Here is a 20,284-nt window from a genome sequence, read left to right as displayed (position 1 = left end):
TTTAGTTCCTCATTTTTTTTTTTTAAATATATATTATAAACAATTCTTTTACCTAATAGTGGCTTCATTTCATCTATTTTCTAAATTAGACATCAGTTTGTTTGGGGGTTGTTGTTTTTTTTCAATATTAATTGGTAAGAAGTATGTTGAACAAAAAAAACATTTATGATGAAATTTAAATTTTTAGAATCGTGTCATTTGATGACAGGGAATACAAAATTGTAAAATATATATTGTAATATATAAATATATATATATATATATAAAAGAGTCAATTCAAATTTTAAAGTGATATTGTTCTTTTTTTTAAAGAACAATTCTAAAATTGTAGAAAAAGAAACTTAAATAAATCATTCTATTGGTACCATGCCATTCTAGCTATTTTAAATTATTGAATTCTAATAAATCATGCCATTCATACTTTGTTAAATCATTGCAATAAAACCAAACTATTCAAACTAATTTTATTTGCTGTCATTGCCAGTTTTTCAAGAAAAAAAACAAAAAACCTAAAGCAGTGTTGTTTTTTGTAAAATATTTTTTTGAAATTAATTTTTTTTAATAAATAGTTTTGTATAAAATATATATATATATATAAAAATGCAGCAAATCTTGTATTAGATATTTTAGATACTAGTAGACCAATTCAAGTTTGGGAGTATAAATATTCATGTGTGCATCAATGTACATCTTAGTAAAATATACTGTAAAGAAGATATAAACTTAAAATCCACACAGAGATCAAAGCTACCCATGAGGCCATGAACAATAAGACATTCATTTCGTCTTATGGATTAGATGCAGTCTTTACTTTGAGCAAGTGCATTCTTGTCCTCTTGAAGCCTGGAAAGAACTGAGGTGACTTTGGCTATGGCTTCCAATGAGTGAACAGGGAATGGTAAACATTTTTACCCTGTGAAACATAAAAATATATCATTTTTGGCATGGGTCAAATGAAAACCATAAACAAAGGTAGAATATAAGAAATATCTTAAATATTTCCTCTTTAGTTCAAAATAAATTTGTAAGCTACTTTAGTGGCTTTCTTGATCATAAAGTGATTTGAGTACTTCAACTTTCTGTCTTATCTCATAAAGGTGAACTATTTTTATTTTGAATCTCACAGTAATGTTAATTCTTCCTTTTTTTTTTGACCTCCCAGTAGCTAGTAGCATCACAAAAATAATTTCACAAAGATAATGGTGTGAGAAGATTTATCTACATTTGACACACACACACAAAAGTCTTAAGTCACAAAAATTCAACTTAATATAATAATTTGCAATAGAAGACTCTGCATACAATAAGCATTACTTAATTAAAACTATTAATGCTTTATACTGTCACTTTATTAAATTTAATGAAATATCTTTAAAAAAATAATTAACTTCTTATTCAAAAAAAGGATGACTTATCATTAGTTAGGTTAAAAAAAAATATGAACACTAAAATCTTAGTTTGTATTGTATTGGTAACGTAGGATTAGTTATCAGATAAGTTGAAAAATGTTTGTTATAAAAGCATCGCGCTGAGAGCTTTCTAAAGTTAAGTTTCCATGTGACATAAAGTTCACCAGATTCAGTGGCCAAAGTTTCACATTTGTCATGTGGTCAACTTGTTGATTATAAACATCTTTTTATTTCCCCTCTCTAATGCTAGGTATTCAGTAGAGATTAGGGACATCTTCAAATCCTATCCTTCAGCAGGATTCAAACTAGAGACCCTAGATTTAGCAGCAAATTCTTTGACACTCTCACATTTTTATATTTTGGTCATTTTCCCATTTCCAAATTTAAAAGAATATTAGTTTTTTAAAACCATATCATTTAGAAGCCATTAGATGAGTTAAAAAAAAAAACAAAGCAGGTTATTGCTGCTGAGAAAATTAGTGAAATATCTTTTTATAATTAAAAATTAATTAAATAAAATTTTATAATTAACTACCGCGTAATGATTACTTAAGCCATGATAACATGAGCAAAAAAAAAGTACAGTTATTACAAATTTCATTCAAATATGGTCTATATTAATAATAATAAGCCATTTTCATACTTATTGAATGAAATTATATTTCTCTGTATAATGTTTATCATGGGTCCTCTACCTGTTCAGAATTTCATCGGTTGCCAGATTTTATGATTCTTAACTGTTTCTCCTGAAAAAGTCCAGCCATAATGGGGTAAAGAAAAAAAAAAGCTAGTTTTGATTATTTTTTTTAAAGATTTGAAAACATTTTTTTTAGAGAAACCTGCTTAATTTTTTTCTATTTTTTTTTTTAAAGTTTACTTACAATATTTATTCTGGTCTCATTTCTCTGTCTTTCTTCTTCTATGTTTGCTAACTTTCTTTTGGCATCAATAAATTTCTTTGTTAAATCTAACAGCTTCATTCGTAATTTTTCTGCCTCTTCATTACTCTGTCTTTCTTTAATCATTGTAATATTCTTTAACTGATCAGCCTGAAGAGAAATATAACATACTTTTAAAAGCTATTTAATTTTTTAGTTAGTTAATAAAAGGATTTGTTCAAAAAATATTTAACGCTTTTCTCTGATAATGACATGGTAAATAGACTTTTTTTTTTATAAATAGTATGCAAAATTGCTGATACCTTGTTTTTAACATTTATTTTTAGACAGCTTTCAGCTTTGATTTATAGGTCAGTTTTTCATCATCAGAAACTACTCTAATGTACTTCTCAACTGTTCCCTCATACAAAGTGTTGGCTAAAGTTGATGGTTGAGCTAATAGTGTTTGTAGAGGAATCAATGAATGTTTTGTTGTTTATTTCACTATAATTTTAATGGCTTTTATTTTTATCAACTTGCTTTGTAGAGTGCTTGTACTACTTACAATTTTTAACTTGTCTTCAACTTTTCTCCTTTCATTTTCCATATAAAAAGCTTTTTCTTTGGCTAATATCATATTTGATTTCTTTAAAAGATCCTTTTCTTTTTCACATAATTTTTTCATCTCTGCACAACTTTTTAATTTTGTATTCTGCAACAATTTAAAATCAAAACTTGCAATAGTATAATAATAAATAATACTATAATAATAAAAAATAGAATATTGTAGTTTTATATACATTCCATATATATAAGTTGCACCTATGGGGGGTTTCCCATGTGTGCTCAGCCTTCGGCATGGCATCTGAGCTTAGTGTCTTGGTATATAAATCATCCGTTAATAGCTATGTAACAAATTTACATCTACTTGGATCCCTCCCAGACAGAACAGTTGTTCAGATAGGCTGATAAAGGGAAGCTTGCTTCCATGGGCCTAGAGTTCAACTCTTATGACAATTACAAAGAAGTCATCTCTGTGGCTAAAAGTAAACAAAGATAATTTAAGTATAGTACAACTACCAACCATTATGATGCTTCTCATCTGTTAGGGGACTCTTTACTAGAGGATTCCAGCTCCCATCTCATCAGTAGAAACTTCCACCTGTGGAAGCGGATAGGCTAAGAAAGAGAACATAGCCTCCTGTAGGTTACCACGGTATACTCTAGTGAGTGTACATGCGTGGTGTGGATGGAAGAAAGGCTTGCTAACCCTATCCAATCTGTCACACTGTTCTCCAGCAGGAACCATATGGACAGTGATGGTTCCTCCACAGAATGTGATGGAACTGTATAGGAATATGAAATTGGTCCCCTTGTGGCCTTGGCTTCCAGCCTCACATGGCATAGGGGAACCCATTGCATTGGCTAAAGTGACTGTGACCCATGAACAAATGGATGTGATTAAATGATCATCTAGTTGAAAGGGCCTCCAGACAGATGGGTCGGTGAAGAGCCAATCCTTCATCCTGGCCACAGGATAAAAGCCTCTCCTAGGTCAAAGGCTCATAAAAGAGATTTATCTGAAATCTTGTTGAACATCTCGACAGGTACTCTTTATGGTACAGTAATGAAAGTTAGTCTGATAATAAAGCCAAGCCAATTACTACTTTTTAAGTTAAAACCTAAGATACATTTTTTTTTAACATGCAGTAATAACAAGTAGTATTAAGTTTAAGTTCAACATTGTCATCTTGGGTTTAATTTAGAGTTTATTTTAGGTCTTTTCTTCTCAAAAGTATTTTTTTTTATTACTTGTATCATTTTCTGAAAAAAAAAAAGACTTACTTGTTCTTTAACAATGTGATCTAAACTTGAAATTGTTTTTTCAAATTCATTCAATTTAGCTCTTAGGATTTTTATTGTTTCCTGGCTTTGTTGAAGAAAAAAATCATCCTGTTCTTGTCTTCTTAGGCTAAATTTGTCAAACTGCTGCATCTAAAAAATAAGTGAAGCTTTTTTAAAAGATGTTTTTTTTTTTTTCGTACTTGTGTTTAATTTGTATAAATTTTGATCTCTTATAAATGTTAATCTCTTTATCATATAAAATATTTTATAAAGTACAGTGTAAAGATTGGCCTAAACAATATCACTAACTGCCCATTAACTGATTAATATCTTTACAAACATATACCACACATATAACTCATTATCAGAAAATCTATATTCATCGACTAATACATTTTTATGATTATCGATATCTTGAAATATTTGCACTGTTGTGTATGTTGTCCCTTAAATTTTCTCTCTCAAAATTCAATCTTAGTTGAGAAAAATCAAGTTGGCCAAAGTTACAAGCTGTGATCCTTTTTAGAGTTGCTAATAGGAAATATATCTAGAATGCCCCATAAATGAGATTACCAGAAGGAAAAGAGAATTTTCAATAGGCTCACTTGAGAATATTCTGAAAGTGAAATTACTTAATAGATTATTCTAGGTAGGCCTTTATTATATAAATGCCAGGCAGGTGCTAGTATAAACTTTCTAATAACTGCATCCCATCTTATTTGACTTACAATTTGTGCTGAAAGCTCTCTCTGCCAGGACTCTGGAGGCTGGTCTAGATTTCTCAAGTATTCAACTTTGTTTACAATTGTTTGAACCAATTTCTTCGTTTCAGTTTCTATTTCCAGCACATCCAATTCTTTTCTCTTATCTTTATTAACTGTTTTTAATTTTTCTGACTGAAAAATTAAGATTGAATAATATTTATACAAATGGAAAAGTAAAATGATTAACATCATTGTATTAAATATTTGTTTAGACATTTATAAATTGTATTAAATATTTGTTTAAATCTAAAAAAAATGTAGACCAAATAGTAAATAAAGTTTAAAAATACCGGTACACAGGAACATTTTAACAGCAATTGAGTAATTTATCCCAGCATACATTGAGATTTTAAACATGAACTAACTTAATCCATTTGTCAACCCCAATCCAGTGGCGTAGCTATAGTAATGTGCGGGTGGTGCGTGCGCACGGTTCATCAAGTGGGAGGGGGGGGGCATCAAACTGAGGTCAAACTTTCTCAGTAAAACAACATATTGTAATTACATACATAAAAACAAAAACATTTATTTGTTTTGGTAATTTTTCATGTCCTATATTCATTCTTAAATTAAATTAAATGTAAGCTGTAGACTGCATTGTTCATGAACTAATAACCCCATTAGAACAACGTCATGAAAATATGATTTTAGTAGCCTTTATTGAATTTTCAGTTGAAAATTAATCTTGATGGTTTTCCCAGCGACATAGGTAATTGTCTCAGTTTTTTCCAGAAGTCTCCGAACTTTCAAAACAAGAATCTATTGAGCTTTGGAGTTTAAAAAAAAAAATGTCAAATCATAGACTTGATTCCCATTTTTCTTTTTACTGTTTTGGTAAGTGTGGCTACATGCAAGCAAAGTTTTTCCAAACTTATTGATGAAGAAATACTTACAATCAACGATGACGAATTTACGACTCACTAATTTGGCAATTTCGTCTATTGAACAATTAGTGGAAAAAACTGGTTTCGACAAAATTATCAATAGTTTGCTGCACTATGAGATTCACTTGTATTATATTTGTTTAAAAAATCAATTCTTGCGAAATAGCAATTCTTAAATAATGAATGCACTTCATTTCAAAATTATAAACTTTTCTATGTTTTAAAACATGGGGGGGGGGGCATTATGAGGAACTGCCGCACAGGGCACTGCCCCAATCAATGTCACTTATCTACAGCTTATAACATGTAAACAGCTGACTCCCACACATAGTAAGAGTAAAGTAAAGTTTCTCTTTCAGATCTTGCGATCTATGGGGCAGATGATGTTAAGGTCATCTGTTTCTATGGCCAACGGTTAACAAGCAGGATGTTATGTGGCCAGCACAACAATCAACCGCCTTTATTTTTCCTCAACTTTTCCCCATAAGAGTAGGGGGACTCAGGGGCGCCCTAAAAATCCCGAAATTCAAAATCCCAGTCTTCACCGAGATTCAAAACCCAGAACCCCAGGTTCAGAAGCCGAGCGCTTATAGCCATGCAGCCACCGCACCTCTCTCACATATAGTGTTTCTTATAATTCCAGTCACTCAAATTCTGTTGGTATAACAACTTACATTTATAGACCTATAGATACTGCCGGTGGTGTGTAGCAGTGGCGTAGCCAGAGTATATGATGCCTGGTGCGGTACCTCATCTTGATGCCCCCCCCCCCCCCCAAAAAAAAAAAACCTAACTAATTAATAACATTGCAAAACCTGTTCAAAATAATATGTGTTCATAAATCAAATATTGTTAATTCAAAAAAATCACGTTTACATAAACATACTACAAATGAATTTTACGCGCTTTCTTGCTGGCAAAAGTATCAATAATTTTATCGAAATCCATTTGTTTCCACCAGCTCTTGTCCAATGGACAAAATGGCCAAATTAGTGAGTCGTAAATTTGTCATCGTTGATCGCAAGAAATTATTTATTAGTTTAAGTTTGGAAAAACTTCTCTCGCATGTAGCAACGCTTACCGCAATAGTAAAAAATATGCGAATCATGATGACGATATTCGGGACTGAATCATCAAGATGATATTTTTTTTAAGAGCTCAACAGGTCCTTGTTTTGGAAGTGCGGAGGCTTCTGATGAAACTGTGACAAACTGTTGAAGCCTCTTTCGCTCCAGCAGAAATTTGTTTTTATCAATGTCGCTAGGAGCACTATCGAGATTGATTTCGACCTGAGGATTTAATAGCTAGGACGATATTCGGAACTGAATCATCTAGCTGATATTTATTTATAAAATTCAAGAGCTCAACAGGTCTTTGTTTTGGAAATTCGGAGGCTTCTGATGAAACTGTGACAAACCGTTGAAGCCTCTTTCGCTCCAGCAGAAATTCGTTTTTATCAATGTCGCTAGGAGTACTATCGAGATTGATTTCGACCTGAGAATTTAATAGCTGGGAAGGCGACAAAAATTCATATCTATCTGCTACATTATGAAATTGCTCGAATCGGGTGATTATTTCTTGAACAATCCTGTCCAAGGTAGAATAAATTTCCATTCGTAGCTCTTCTTTGTGTGTAAGTAAAGAGTCGTCACTTTTCTCACCAGGCATCTTTTTCTTATAGCCAATACGTTTTTGAGGTTCTGTACTGATTCTCAGATCTGAACACACGCTTTCGGCAAAGGTAATGCTGGCTTCAGCGATGTCCTCTCGATTACTACTTAAAAATGTCTCTAATGTTTTTAGTTTGAGTGAGCAGTCTCGAATAGACATTTTTGAAGGTAGAATTGCGCATCATTAATTTCAGTTAATACAGGATCCCCAAATCCAAGATATGTGACAAAATTAAAAGACTGAATAGCAACCAATAATCCACCTGCTTCATATCTAGTCGATGAATTTTCATCTCTGCTAGTTAATGTCTCCAGAGTTTGAGCAGGCAATGAATAGTGACTTCTAGAATACGTTTTTGGACACCGTAGTTTTGACCTTTCATGACCGCAGCATTATCATAGCCTTGACCCCTGCAGTCCATTATGTCTAAGCCATCCGAACGCAGTTTCTCTAGAATCATCTCAACGATTCCAGCAGCATGCTTGTCCTTTGTGTTGATGAAGTCAATAAAAGACTCACGAACCTGCACCCCGTCATTATCCATGACTACGCACCGTAAAATTTGGGAAGTTTGATCCAGCTTTAAGATGTCAGGTGTACTGTCAAAAATAATTAAGAAATATTTGGCTTGTTTTACTTGCTGTATGATTTGTTTTTTTTAGCGTGATCCCCCAATTTTGTATTAAATTCATTTTGTATTTTTGGAGACATGTATGTATTCGGTCCGGAACAAAGCTTAGTTCGAAGCACATGCTCCCTCAAGAGTGGATCGTACGTTGATAGTAATTTTACTAACTCTCCAGGTTTTCGTCTCTTGTATAATCAAATCTTGGGCCTTGTCCATATTGTTTCCTATTCTCAGGCGAACTTCAAATTCCCTCCAAGCAAGCGATGACTGAATGTGAGCTCTGCTGGTCTCATGTTTTTCTATTTTCGGGGATAACCTCCACCACTCATTGAATCCATCTTTGGATTTATATGAAGATGATAAAATCTTAACAAACGTGGCCCCTTTACATTTAAGGAGGGAGAGGGCGGTACTTACGGCCTACGAGCGCTACAAAAGGGGCGACTCTGGGCTACACACTTCAATCTTATTGCAACAGTGGAGAGAGAGGAACCGCATAAAAATGCGATCGTTCCTCCTCATTGCGGCCAATGTGTCAAAATCATCTGGGCTCTCCACTGATAGAATTCCTATTAGAAGAATTAATACTTGCCCTTCGTGGAGGAGATGCCGGCCCCACAAATAAACATGTCCCTTATAGGGCAAGAGGGAGCCACCAAGAGGCGATTAACACCGACCATACTCCAAAACTTGGTATCAGCTACACTAAAGTCCTACCCATCAGATGCCATTTTCTGCTATACCGATGGGTCGGTAATAAGGGACCCCGATAGATCTACACAGACCGGACAGAACCAGAGATGCCGATTTCTCCGTCTGAGCTTAAAAGGGTTTTGAGGCGCTAGCCAGACTAGTCAGTCTTATCTTCTTATCTTATCTTATATAATGCAGACGTTACTTCAAAAAAGAAGATGATTACGTCCTACGCGTCATGCATTTAGTCATGCATATTAACCAATGACTTAAATTCAGCCAAGTCACTGGTTTTCCTGGCTAGCTCAGGCAACCCATTCCATGCTCTAATAGCACTAGTGTGCTACAGTCTCATCTTCACATACTTGAAAAGTATTGTTGATGTCTCGAGCGGGTTCACCGATCAGGTCATAGCAGTCTTGAGCACTGTTCATCATTTTGTTTACGTTACAGTACTACAATTAACTAGTTAGTTAAAAAAAAAACTCGTAGAAAACAAAGGTTAGCTTATTTTAAAAAATTGACATTACAATAGAATTATTTCAAAAATTAAACTATTAAGAATCATAAAGAAATGAATAAACTAAGACAATTGTTTAGAGCTAGAGTTTAGAAATATATTTGTAAACTCAATATCTAGATTAAACCAATGGACTAAACAATGAAGTAAAAAAAAGTTGGCCTATCTTCTTCTTCTTCTTTATATTACAGAGCATCGATCAGGGTAGTAACAACATGTACCGTGTGTCCGAAATAAATGTAGTAAATTAGATTCAAACTGTTCTACAGCTTACATTGTATTGAAGAAATAGTCAAGGAGATGAAACAAAATAGCGACATGACTAGTTTATAAATCGTTAGTTCATGTTTAAAATACAGTAGTTCGTGTTTGTTCGTGTCCATACAATTAGTCGTTTTGTACTGAAACGCTCATGGAAATAGGAAATTAATACACACTGGGGGAATTTTGGTGCCCCTCTCCACTTGGTGCCCTGTGCGGCCCGCACCACCCGCACATTGGTAGCTACGCCACTGGTGTGTAGGCCTTCTAATATTTCTTTGGGGGGGGGGGGGGGTATTGTTTTTCTTGCTTAGCTTGACCTAATGTTGGGGCTGAAGTTGTGTCAGGCATTATAGAGCTAGTTCCTGCTCTGACGTTGCATGTTGTTGTTTTACCAGACGATGTTAAAGCATAATTAAGGAATTTTTGCCCGTATAGGCCATATCAGCCTGTGAAAGATGGTGTGATAATAAATGTAGCCTACACATTGTTTTAAGAATATTCCTACATCGATTGCCAGTGAATCATTGCTTAATGGGTTTTTAGATATTTTAATACATTATATGTGCTTAGTTGTTTGTAAAATTGTTCTTTATTATTGATCCTCATAAATTGTAAATATTACTTTAAATGTTAGCCTGTAGACAAATGAAACTCGGCTCGTCCATTATGCATATTTTAGGTATGAATGTGTGGACTACCCTTTAGAATTCAGGGATCCGGACAGACTAGCCCATGCAAGGCTGAAAATGTGTGTAGGCTAAACTAAATAGGAGATATAGGCCTATGACTATTTGGTACGACGCTAAATATGATTTATTAAACTTACAAAAATTAGAGGTGCGTTCCTAAAAATTGTGAAAACTTAAATTTATAAGGTAAATAGTTTTTGTTATTGCATTAAATAGAAGATCCCCTTGCTAAACTATATTTGTACGATAGGTTATAAACAAACAAGTCGACCCACGGCGTAGCATCCGCTATTTTGCAGGGCCAGCCTTAGGCCACTGCATGCAACCTATGCAACCGCAGTAGGCACGCACTTTCATAGGACCCGCGCTAATTCGAGGTGTAAATTATTAAATTAAACCATTTTATAACGTGAAGATTTCCCACGGCCTCCTAATTTACAAGTAGCTCCTGGAAATCTCAAGAAATTGCAAAATATACGAAAAAGTCCTGGAAATCTCCGGAATTTTAAATTATTAAAATCTTTTGAAAACTCATACAATCTCCTGTAATTTTGGGGTGTCATTCAATATGGAAAACGCCAATCCTACGCGCGAAAAAAAAAACGGCATTATGCAATACCAGTAATTGTGGAATCTGGTGAAAGAAGCTTCGATCTCGCGCCTCAAACTAATGAAGAATTACTTGAGGTCAACAATTTTCGTAGATAGTTTGAAACATTGGGTAATTCTTGCTTTTGGGCATGGTCTATGAAGGAAATCAAATTTTTATGATATACTGTATGACTTTGATCGCTACACGCAAGGCTCGTAAAGTAATTCTGTACGTAGTAAAGAATGAAAAAAATGCAAATACGAATTTATTTTCTAATACAAACTCTTAATTTTCACTTTAATCCGTATCCCTACCCAAATTTGGCCCCGCGAAATCCGTTTCGCATAGGGTCCCATAATGGTTAAGTCCGGCCCTGCTATTTAGTGACGGGTGAATAGAGAGTAGATTACTTGTTTTTACACTCTTTTTTCTTTCGCCGCTAAAATTACGTGGGTAACTCTAGTCCAGGGGCGGACGGCTATATGGGCAAACGGGCAAATGCCCGGTGGGCCGATACCAAATGGGCCGGTCTGGTCGCGACCAAAGAAAAAAAAATCAATGCAGACAACTTTAAAAAAAAAGTGACAGCAGCAAGACACAAAAGGCTCAAAGACGTTTTCTTGTTGTTTTTTTTTATTATTCTTATTGCAATTAATTTTGTTTCAAATTCAACAAGAATATTTAAAAAAAAAAAAAAAAAACACTATACACTGTACGTAGGCCTATTATCATTTGCAAAACGTTAGACCGTACTTTCTGCTATGCACGGACTGCTTTGATGTCTTCGAGGTTGTGTTGGCCTAATCATTTTGCTGGTCGGCGTGACTAGATTGACACATGAAATGCGTAAGACTTAACAATCTTTTTTTTTTTTTTTTTTTTTTTTTTTTTTTGAAGAAACGTCTGCTGTAATCTAATAAGTAATACCAAAAAGCTTGAAACACATTAGGCTGCTATTGTTTTGTTTATAGTTTTCAGACTACATACATGTATAAATAGAATACATTATGTAATCCTACGAATGCATACATCCAGTTTTCGATGCGTTATCAAACTTTATATATTTTGTAAAGAATTAGACTTACACCTATAATATAACACATGGGCATTGCCGAGAGGGGAGGGTCTTCAAACCATCACTTGCCTCAGACCTCATTGTCTGAAAGGGAAACTTTACTTACTGCCCCAGTGTAGCCAACTTAAGCAAACTCCAGACACCAAATTTCATGAGCCTTGCCCAAAAGGGTTTTGTGGTTTCCCTTCCCCCTCCAATACAAAATCTAAAGCAAAACTATAGTTACCATTTTCTACCAGTCACTGGACTCCATTGAATAGCAGATTTGGTTTTTTGAATTTTTTTTTAGCGGAAGAGTAGCAGGCTAATTACACTGTAGATACCTCAGAATATGCATTTTTAAAGCTTAAAATAACGGAAATAATGTTTGATTCCGGGGCTTCGCCCCGGACCCCACTATGGGGAGCTCACAGCGCTCCCCCGGACTCCCTAGCTGCCCTTTGGCGGTGTATACTACCTTTCCACTAATTATAGGAAGAGAGTATTCTAGGCTAGAAAAAACTTTGAAAGAATGAAAGATCAGAATGTAATGAAGATTAATTACATATACACACACACTAATATATATATATATATATATATATATATATATATATATATATATATATATATATATATATATATATATATATATATATATATATATATATATGTGGGGTAAAATTCCCCCCACACACACATCGAAAATATATGACATGCCATTTGTGGGCCGGTTTATATGGTAATGCCCGGGCCGATTTTCATACCCAGTCCGCCCCTGCTCTAGTCCGACTTGTAGAAATAAAAGAGTGATCTTTCCTTTACTTCTAGGTGTCCAGACTGCTGAGCCGTGAAGAGAATTATATATATATATATTGTAATAACTTAAGTGAGGCAACTCAACGAGGCATAGACGTTTATTTACACGGAGACATGACAAACACAAAGGACATCTGCCTTGAGCACAGCATCTCCATATTGGCTCTCTCCTTGGGCGGAAATCGTTAGTCCTAATGTCAACATCCGACTTGTTTAGTCACAGATAGTGCGCACCTTCTTTCTGCACTATCTTGGATGGCGGTGCGCATGGCAAAGTCATAACATTGCCCCCGTCTTAGCACTTTTCGTCCCGAAAAAAAACACTGCAGCTGAGGTTTGACAGTTCAGGTGGAGGTCGATCAGTGGGAGCCACAGGCGGCAGGGAGCGTGCTCCCCACGAGGCCATCCGCATTGTTTTCTTCCAGTGCCGCTTTCTCTTTCTCCAGTTGACCAGGCTGTTGTTGCGATAATGACGTGGCCGTTTGCCACACAAAGAGATAGGGTCGAGCACTGTTTTCTTCAGCACAGCCGTTGATCGGACACGCTGTCTCAGCAGACCTTCCCGACAGACGCCTCTCAAGGGAGCTGCAGGTTCGCTTGCAGCCACGTTGCAAGCAAAGTCCAATGCACCGAAGTCATCCTCAGACAACAGTCTTACGTCCAGAAGATAGGTCTCTTCAGGTTCAAGTGGAAAATGTCTTTTTCTTGACAGCTCAGATTTAGAGTGATTTGATTGACATTCATCTATGCCAATTTCGATGATGATGGTAGAAGTACATATGCGCTGTTGGTGGTTTTCTTGGCATCTAAATTCTATGTGTGAAGCGCCGCACGTACAGTTCATGCTAAACTTCTGGATGCAGTTGTCAAGCTTCGAATTTCCCTCGTGAGCACCGGCAGATAGGCAGAGGTCTTTAAAGTCCACAGCAACAGGCTCGAACGCAGACCCAACGTTGTCTTGATCTGTCCGGCTCATTGAGGTATTGGTAACAGGTACAACAGGAACAAACGCTTCAGGCACATAACAGACTTCAGTTAAGGTACTGGTAACAGGTACAACAGGAACAAATACTTCATTTGTCTCTTTCCGTTTGACTCGGTACATCTCGTTGAGATTATCACAGCAATCGCCATCACGTTTCTCGTCTTGAAAATCACAACCACAAGACTTGCCCACAACACAGACACAGACGGCGCTCAAATCCCCAGCGTCTCCGTCACCACTGTTTGTGCAACCACAGTCTTGACCACGCAACTTCTTGACCAACGAGTGAGTCTACAGGCAACTGCTCCTTTACCAACGAGTCTACCCCTTCTTTCATTCGAGACACAATTTTATCTACCTTGTTCCCCATACTGTTAATTTGTTCACACATTGCTTCATTTATCTTGCCAATAAGCTCATAAATCTCCGGTTCAATTTCAAATAAGTAGGTATCTGGATCTTCGTCTTCATCTATCAAGGCTTGCCGGAGACGAGCTGTAAGCACCTCCTTGGTACCACCAATTATCTCATATCGGTTACGAAGTTCCTTCCTAAGCTCTCTAACTGAGAGTTGGTCTAATCGTTTCAAGGCTGCCATTGTAAATCCTACCTCCTCTCGTTGAGTTGCCTATAATCCCACTTCTGACAACCAATTGTAATAACTGAAGGGAGGCAACTCAACGAGGCATAGACATTTATTTACACGGAGACATGACAAACACAAAGGACATCTGTCTTGAGCACAGCATCTCCATATTGGCTCTCTCCTTGGGCGGAAATCGTTAGTCCTAATGTCAACATCCGACTTGTTTAGTCACAGATAGTGCGCACCTTCTTTCTGCACTATCTTGGATGGCGGTGCGCATGGCAAAGTCATAACAATATATATATATATATATATATATATATATATATATATATATATATATATATATATATATATAGAGAGAGAGAGAGAGAGAGAGAGAGAGAGAGAGAGAGAGAGAGATTCAACTTGAGGTAAAATTAAGTCAATGTAGTAGACTTTAGTTATAATATAAAATGGTATTTTGAACAAAATCTAACTCACTACAATAACATGTCTTTTCAGTCTGGCCATATGGAGTTGTCTCCAATCTAAGACCGCTGGCGACAATGCCACTTATCTTGCATCATTCACAACCAATCGCTGACCTCTTCCTGCTGTCACCATATAGAAACACACACACACCCCTCCATAATAACCTTTCTGTGACAGGCCTCAAGGATAATATGCTGTATTTGCACACACACACACACACAAATAAAAGACTACATAAAAACTTACTATTTCAAATTTTTTTAGCATTATGTACTTCTCTTCTTCAAGTTTTGCCAACTTCATTTTGGTTTCAATGAGCTGTTTCAAAAGAGAATCAGTATTAGTAGATCTATCACTCGTTGTTCCGTCCTGATTATTCAACAAACAAATTTCATTGGCCATTTGATGATGGTCAATAACGTCCAAGGAGATTCAGATAGGCCTTACAAGCTGGTCCCTCCTAAAGTTATTGTCTCTGATAGCTGCAATATGTAAAATATATCTTGTGTGTAGCATGTACAATCCAATATTATTATTAACGTTTCGATAATATAATTAAAATATTACTTACTTACATCTATATAATAACTTATCCTAGTTAATGTAACCACCACCAGACCCCCACCACAAAATGTCCGGATTCATATGTAATTGGAAAGTCGCATACACTTATTATAGACATGTCGGCCCACTGGATTATCAAAAATTACAAAATATGTTTCCCCTGAATCATTTATATATTTTTAATACCGATATAAACAAAAATAAAAACTTGTAGAAAAAGTAGTTATGAAAATAGGCATTTGTTGACTAGGACAACTGAGATACCATAAATATGTTGCATCAGTGACGTCACTCTTGTCGGTGTCACCTGGTGTGGTTAGCACTGGGTGTCACACACCCCCCTCAACTTTCTTCAAATATGTTCCAATAAACACTATTGTTAGTTAGTTCTTTTTGTTGAACCAATGCAGTGAGCTGATTAACTACTTTTATTGATTGTTACTCAGATGTAAAATGAGTGTCGATTCTATTATAAAACCCCACTGTTTATGACATTTATTCAATGTTATTGCAAATTTTACATTGAAATCTAATTAAAATAAGAAGCAGACTTAACATAACCTGAACAGGTTTCCTTTGTTATACTTGGAGACAGAGATGGTACAACGTTGTGCTGTGTCATTTAAACCACCTACCATCTAGATGTGTCTAGGCATAATTCTAGAGATCTTATTATTATTATCTTTTCCGATGTGTCTGCTTTTGCCAAGATATAATTTTTCCAACTTGGGCGTCACCGTGTCACCCCCAAAAGGGTGTCACCCGGTGCAGACTGCACCCCTCGCACCCCCCATAGTGACGCCACTGTGCTGCATAATAATATTTTTAAGCAACCTACTTAACATCTCTAATATGAGGTGATCAAGTAATGAATATTGTATTTCATTCTAAGTGTTAGTCTTTTGTTGGCTTCATAAATCCTACATTGAGTCTAAACATTAAGTCCCAATGCCCTGCCTTTGTCAGAAGAAAACAAGGTGGAGAGAGGGTTAAAATAGTTGTGCAACCATAGACATATATGTCTATGTGTGCAACCTTTTTATGCCGGGAAAGTTTTTGGAGCTAGGGCTTTTGATAAAGACCGGGAGAATGCTTAGTCACGTTAGTTCCAGATCCAAACTCAGTGTGGTTACTGTTCGAACGGACCCGCCTTACAAAGACGGCCAAAGAGACTCGTTGTCTGTCACGGTTTTATAACCAAAGGGAGACGTAAAACATTTCCTCGTGCTGTGTGAGGGAGTGCTGACGACCGAAATTATACGACCAGCCTGGATAAATTGAAACTTGAGTGGAACTGGTCAGGGTATTAGGAGATAATAGATTTGTACGCATCGCTGAGGATATAGGACGATGACAAAAACGTTCTATAAAAAAAGACAATTAAAACTTCCCTATCCATCTTAAAGCAGGGTCGCGACCCCTTTGGGGGTCGATTGACGATTTGCCAGGGGTCGCCTAAGACCATCGAAAATATGGATTGTTTTTGTCTATTCTTCTTTTGCTGTGTGTGTGAAGGTGGGGGGGGGTCGCGGCAAAGTGAAGAATTGTAAAAAGGGGTCGCCGAGCTTAAAAGGTTGAGAACCGCTGGGTTAAAGGAAGAAAGCACGACGTGCAGGGAAGACAACTCTATTTTAATCATCATAACTCCCTCTTTTACTATTGTCTTGTCGTTTTCCGTGTTTTAAAGACTGAAAAACAACAACAAAAACTTTGAGCAAGTGCAGGCCTAGTTAGTATAGACATTGAATTTAAGATAGCCTCAACCTATCCCTACCGTTGGTGTAACGTATTTGATTACGAAGCTACTATATCTATTATGTTTCGGATGTTCCCTCGACAATGAAGATTCTTACATTTAGCCCAAACCTCCAAAAACGTACAGGGTTCAAACTAGGGACCATGCGACGACAGTCCGAAGCGCATGTCGCACCACGAAGGAGATATATTATAACTACATGTTTAACTTTTAAATATTTTTTTTTGACCTGACCATTCCCTATCACTAGTATGCTAGAATAGAATAGATTACCTGGTTTGAAGCAGCGAGTGATGTTAGCTATAGGCCTACCGTATTTTTACAAGTGAGATTGCCAGAGCGCAAACAAATCGTGACAGATCCGCGAATACAGCGGAATACTTAGCACAGCAGTGATAAATAAACGTAGCTTCTTTACCAAATCTGATTTCGTAGGTCTAAAAATACTTTTCCCAGATTACCTTCTATAAAGGTACATATGGATATTTTAAATCCGGAAAGTTGGGGATTTCAGCTTTACATGTTAAGTTGGTTAGCCTACTTTAAAAAAAAAAATTGCGTACAATGACCTACTTTTTAAAAATCTGTAATAAAGTTTTAAACTAAATATTAACTGAATTATTAAGAAAATATTTAGCTTCAAATGTTATAAATTGCCTCTTTTTTTTATTACCCTCTTTTAATTTGTCTTCGACTTTTCTGACTTTCCCGTCGCCTTCCTGTTTGTCTGTTGATCCGTTTGTTTCTCTTTAGGTTTTCACATTCCAATCCTTACTCTACAGAACTTTCATGTGTCCATACAAATCCTGCCTTGTATTGCAGGGTTGAAATAAGCAATAACTTTAATCAAAAGAATGCGAGGGTATTGTAAGTCCTTATCCTATCATCCTAGTGAACATCAGTCTTTCCTATGATATGTTGCCATGCCATACATATATAGTGTGCACCTCTTTGTAGCAGTGTTCGAACCTCAACATCTGTCATGAATTATACAATTTATAACAACACTTTGGTCCATACTAAATGTGGAAGACGTTCGTAAATCCTTAAATTGAATGTAGGCCTACACACTCAAGCCGGATATAACACACGTGACGTATCGATCAAGGATGTACACAATATATGACATTCCAAAGACAAAATAGGGCAGCCCTTACTGTGCCATTATTTGAGGGCTAAGTGGGGGTGAAGAGGTTGATATGACTTGAGTTTCCTAACAAAGTTCACGCATTTAGACATAGACACTAGTGTTTGAATTATAAAATCTAAAGGACAAAATCTGTTTGCGATCTTTATTCGAGAGTAAGATGGACACCTATACAGAAAATTAAGTCGAGTATTGATATTAAATTTCACAGCGTTAAAAATGTGCAACTTTGGGAAACAAAGACAACTTAGTTGTTTCTTACATTTCAGCCAAAGACATAAAAATGTATCCATTAATTTATTGCCTAATTAGTCACTCCAAGTTATCGAATACCTCCAAGGCACGACACACTTTCTAAAAACGCATTGGCATTTTTTATCCTCTAAGAAAATACAAATAGCCTATTATTTGGCCTTTTAGACTAATTTATCTTTCAAGGCCAAGGCTTTTTAATTTGATTGTTTATTGTATTAATTGTATAATACGCTTATTCAGAGGCGGCCTTAGCAGTAGGCCTACGTGGGGCCCTGGGTGAGTAACATATGCGCGGGATCCCAGGCAAGTGTCATACGCGGGCCTGTGAGCCGTAATCGTAGACTATGTAATATATACCGTACCACATCACGCTAACGGGCTCGTCCACCGCTAGTGCTGTAGGCCTTATTATTGTTATAAAACCTTACGTAGGTACTGTACTATTGGCCGGTTGACTACATTACATACTGTACTATAATTGCTCTGCAGGAAAGATTTTGCTTTTAAGATTTTGTCTCCAGTCCCTCCTTTAATATTTATTTCATGGCCTTTAATCAACTTAACTAATAATTCAATAACATGTTGCATGAAAAAGGAACAAACTTGATAATGATAATTACAAAAAATAATAAAAATATCGCGGGGGTCCCCTAAAACGCGTGGCCTGGAGCGATTGCCCCACTCGCCACCTCTATATCATATCTTATTATCATATGAGATAGGAATTAGGGTTTCAACTCTGTAGACTTAAGCTAAATTAGCTTTATTATATAACAATTTGGATGCACATATAGAAATTAGTAAGCCAACATATATTTTAAACACTCAGCTTAGAAGCATATATATAGCTAGATTTTGTATGAGCGCCTGTAGCCTACGAGACATAGGCCTACACCAAGACTGCAAGACAGTAGGCCCTATTTTAAAAAAAATAAAATTCAGACTAGGTTTATGTGTAATCATGCTTGAAAGAGTGGCAAATATAAACAGTTACAAATGAATAAAGACTTTACCTTTAATTGTTAGGTTAGCGCACTATATAATATATATATATATGATGTCCAATGTTGAATGAACAAAAAAAAAGATGTTTTTTTTTACCCAAAATAAGGGTTAGTCCTAAACATGTGAGATAACTGAGTGACGCACTACGTTCAGCCGTGTTCTTTTACTGACAACTTTAAAAAATTAGTATTGCTCTGACGAGGCAATATTTACTAGGTTTATTAAAGTCCGGGGAATAACCAAAGTTCTCGTGACCGATATTGTTTCTTAAATCAGAAATAGAACAGTAGGCTTAGAACTATGTTTCTTGAACTGGAAACAATATTCATGAAACGACCGAAGGGGCTTCGCAGAAAGATGAAAATTGTATAGACCGACAAATAAAATAACCTCTTCGCTAAAAGCTAGTTTATCCGATCGGATAGTTTCAATAATAATCAACTCGCTCCTCACTATATGCTACTGTTTACTACTCTTTAAAATATCTATTATGTACTATTCTATGACTACCTAAACCATGTGGAACTATGCCTAAACTAAAGATTTGAAAACATTATTCACTAGGTATTGCACCCTTTTGCGCGTGAACAAACTCTGATCCCAATCTATATATGTTGGAAGGTTACGACAAATAGTCCCATATATGCATGAACTGTGCAGTGGTTTCCAGATCAGGCAGCTCTCCATATACCTTTTGTTCTATTGTGTTTGGGGGGGGGGGATAGTTTGGGTCGGGTCCAGTGTATTGTTCGGGCCTCTCCATACAGCATGCAGCATTTAAGGACATTACCTGGTGATGCTT

At 36.0% G+C, this 20,284-nt stretch overlaps 1 protein-coding gene across 6 annotated transcripts; it reads right to left on the bottom strand.

Annotated features, from left to right (window-relative positions):
- Positions 1 to 450: 450 nt before the first annotated feature.
- On the bottom strand, positions 451 to 19,642 carry LOC106068957 (uncharacterized). 6 transcript variants are annotated; one of them, XR_001217999.2, is made up of 8 exons: positions 17,749 to 18,180; positions 15,002 to 15,237; positions 4,861 to 5,028; positions 4,133 to 4,282; positions 2,853 to 2,999; positions 2,291 to 2,458; positions 2,053 to 2,155; positions 451 to 913 (listed from the first exon to the last, which is right to left on the bottom strand). XR_001217999.2 is itself a non-coding variant. In XM_013228484.2 (8 exons), exons 2-7 carry the CDS (start codon positions 15,155 to 15,157, stop codon positions 2,117 to 2,119), a joined length of 828 nt encoding a protein of 275 aa, XP_013083938.2. In that variant the 5' UTR covers positions 15,158 to 15,237; positions 17,749 to 18,179; the 3' UTR covers positions 451 to 913; positions 2,105 to 2,116. The 6 variants fall into 6 exon arrangements, 5 of the variants coding, with proteins under 5 accessions (XP_013083938.2, XP_013083937.2, XP_013083935.2 ...); XM_013228484.2 differs by having other exon boundaries at positions 2,105 to 2,155; positions 17,749 to 18,179; XM_013228483.2 differs by lacking the exons at positions 2,053 to 2,155; positions 17,749 to 18,180 and adding an exon at positions 19,491 to 19,642.
- Between the last annotated feature and the right edge of the window lie 642 nt (positions 19,643 to 20,284).

Source organism: Biomphalaria glabrata, chromosome 5 (assembly GCF_947242115.1).
Source record: "Biomphalaria glabrata chromosome 5, xgBioGlab47.1, whole genome shotgun sequence".
Taxonomy (NCBI): domain Eukaryota; kingdom Metazoa; phylum Mollusca; class Gastropoda; family Planorbidae; genus Biomphalaria; species Biomphalaria glabrata.
The sequence above is the reverse complement of the archived record's forward strand: the minus strand, read 5'-3'. Positions and strand labels throughout refer to the sequence as shown.

What these genes read in the sequence shown, in the direction of transcription:
- LOC106068957 (XM_013228483.2), bottom strand. Translation starts at nt 15,157, where the DNA reads ATGGCCAATGAAATTTGTTTGTTGAATAATCAGGACGGAACAACGAGT. An exon ending in TGCTAAAAAAATTTGAAATA is followed by an intron (nt 5,029 to 15,001) that starts GTAAGTTTTTAT and finishes TTAATTTTTCAG; the next exon opens with TCAGAAAAATTAAAAACAGT. An exon ending in ATGAGACCAGAATAAATATT is followed by an intron (nt 914 to 2,290) that starts GTAAGTAAACTT and finishes TATGTTTCACAG; the next exon opens with GGTAAAAATGTTTACCATTC.